Raw genomic sequence first — 2,123 nt, forward strand, 5'->3', positions numbered from 1 at the left:
ACCTGGAGCAGTTGGCGACCTCAACACTGATCCCGTAGCACTGCTGGCCGCCACACTGAGGTGCAGGGTTGTCACAGGCTCGAGTCCGACACAGACAGGACCCCGCACTGCCTCCATCATTATGGCTACAAGTCGACCATCCCGACCAGGCACCAAATCCCCCATCGACTGTGACATTGCGCACCTGTTAGCAACAAAAAAAAAAAAGGGCCAAAAATAAAGCATTTCAAACTAATGGCTTTTCTCGAAAACTGGTCATTGCATTAGGGAGACGCTGGCAGGAACGTGTTGCTCTGGGAAACGCAGCCCACAAGCACGGGTGGATGCAAACAGAAATCAATTTCCCTCAAATAGATGCAAAGATAACTGCATTACATCATCTAAAGCACATCTGAAATTGTGCAGTTATGTGCTGTAAACACGAGGAAGATATACGAAAATTGTCTCAGGATATGATGAGATTCTAAAACAGAAAAAAAAAAAAAGCAGAGATTCAGAAAAAGGCAGACGAAAGCCGTGAATGGACACATTCAAAGGACAGAAATATGAGGAAATAAAAGTGGCTTCATAAATGAATATCTGAACCAAAACAGAATCAAACAGGAAGGCTCCGATATTGCAGGAGCTATGAATTACGAGTGATGTCCTGGGCATACGAGCTAAATGCAAAAAAGGCGCCGGTGTGAGATTTGGGGCTGCAAATGCTATGAGCCATGTCGCTGCTACATTTCAGGGTGATTTAAAAATGCAAAGAACACTTTCACAGAAGGAGAAGAGGGAGCACGATCATCAGCTGCTTTGGCAGAAGCAGAATAACGTCTGCCCTGCCCTCTTATTGGTAATTGAACTCTGCCGTGTGCCTAAATGGGGTACGCTTGGCTGAGATAGACAACATCTGCATCAGTGGGCTGCCTGGAAAGCAAACAACTATACAGAGACAGCCAATGCAGCAGTATCACAAGATCATCTACAGCTGTGAATATAAATGATAGAGGTATATTACCTACTCGATGAATATTTCATGCAGCAAATCTCTCATTGAAAAATAAATTAAAGAAACGGAAATAAATAATTTTTTCTTTTACTGGTGAGAAATGTGTAATTTCTTTCATTAACATGTCAAAATAGGAGGGAAAGGACACTAGAAATGGGATGATAGGTCAAATCCGAAGGATGATAAAAAAGCACTCATGCTTTATGTGGATTACAAGAGAAATAATTTCTTTTTACAGACTGAAAGTGCAACAGATGTGCATTTTTTTTATTTTTTTTTATTTTAAATTCTAAAGAGTACTGTAACATCATGTTTGAGTGAATACTGGCAAAGTGGGTGTCTCACAAAAAACATAGTGAGGAGAAGTTTCCATTTTACCTGAGCAAAACCTTGAAACTATATTTTGCTTGTTTCCATACAGCCATGAGACTGTAGTGCCAGATGGCGTTTCTGAATAGGTTGGTAAAGCGTATCTCCTGTCTCTGCCTACACAACACAACTCAGTGTGCAAACCCTTGACTGGCCTCCAGCGCCAGACTTTCACTTTGCATGAAGAACACCACAGAGCAGACTTTCAGCCATTTTCGTCTTTTTCAAACTGTTAATGGACTCATAGGGAGTGAAACTGTAACTGTGATAAAAGACTACTTTGCTTTTTAGATCTTGGCATAAAATTGTTGCAAACTCACAATTTTCCTGTTCTGGTCTGACTTCAGACCCCCTATTGTACGGCCATTTCTCGCTGTCAACATACAAAGTTATTACTGCCAAAGTTAATTCATGCTCACTCTAAATGGGCCTGGTTAGACTGAGGTTGACTGAGTAAATACATATTCCATCAGTGGTGTGGGCTGTGGTAGCATGTGGCCAACTGAAAATACATAAAATATTAGAGGCTGCACTGCTGGGAATATGACTATTATTTTTGATTAGATCCTGCATATAAAGCAATCGTTTTACATTTGTGGAAACTGTTTTTTTTTTTTTTTTTTTGCAGACGATACACAGCTGTTTTTTTGAACATTTATTATGATGCCAAAGCAACAAGACAGCTAGCTTATCATATTTAATGAAAAATGGGATTTTAAAAAAAGTGGTGGTTTTATGAAAAGGCATAACTTGTCATTTG

The 2,123-nt window shown here is 40.1% G+C and overlaps 1 protein-coding gene across 1 annotated transcript in view; it reads right to left on the bottom strand.

Moving 5' to 3' along the window:
- sema5a (sema domain, seven thrombospondin repeats (type 1 and type 1-like), transmembrane domain (TM) and short cytoplasmic domain, (semaphorin) 5A) overlaps positions 1–2,123 on the bottom strand; it is a 131,660-nt gene that overhangs the window by 48,610 nt on the left and 80,927 nt on the right. The window contains exon 13 of the mRNA XM_008278500.1: positions 3–184. Coding sequence (XP_008276722.1) covers positions 3–184 — 182 coding nt within the window. The remainder of the gene's footprint in view (positions 1–2; positions 185–2,123) is intronic.

Source organism: Stegastes partitus, unplaced genomic scaffold (assembly GCF_000690725.1).
Source record: "Stegastes partitus isolate 25-593 unplaced genomic scaffold, Stegastes_partitus-1.0.2 Scaffold125, whole genome shotgun sequence".
Taxonomy (NCBI): Eukaryota; Metazoa; Chordata; class Actinopteri; family Pomacentridae; genus Stegastes; species Stegastes partitus.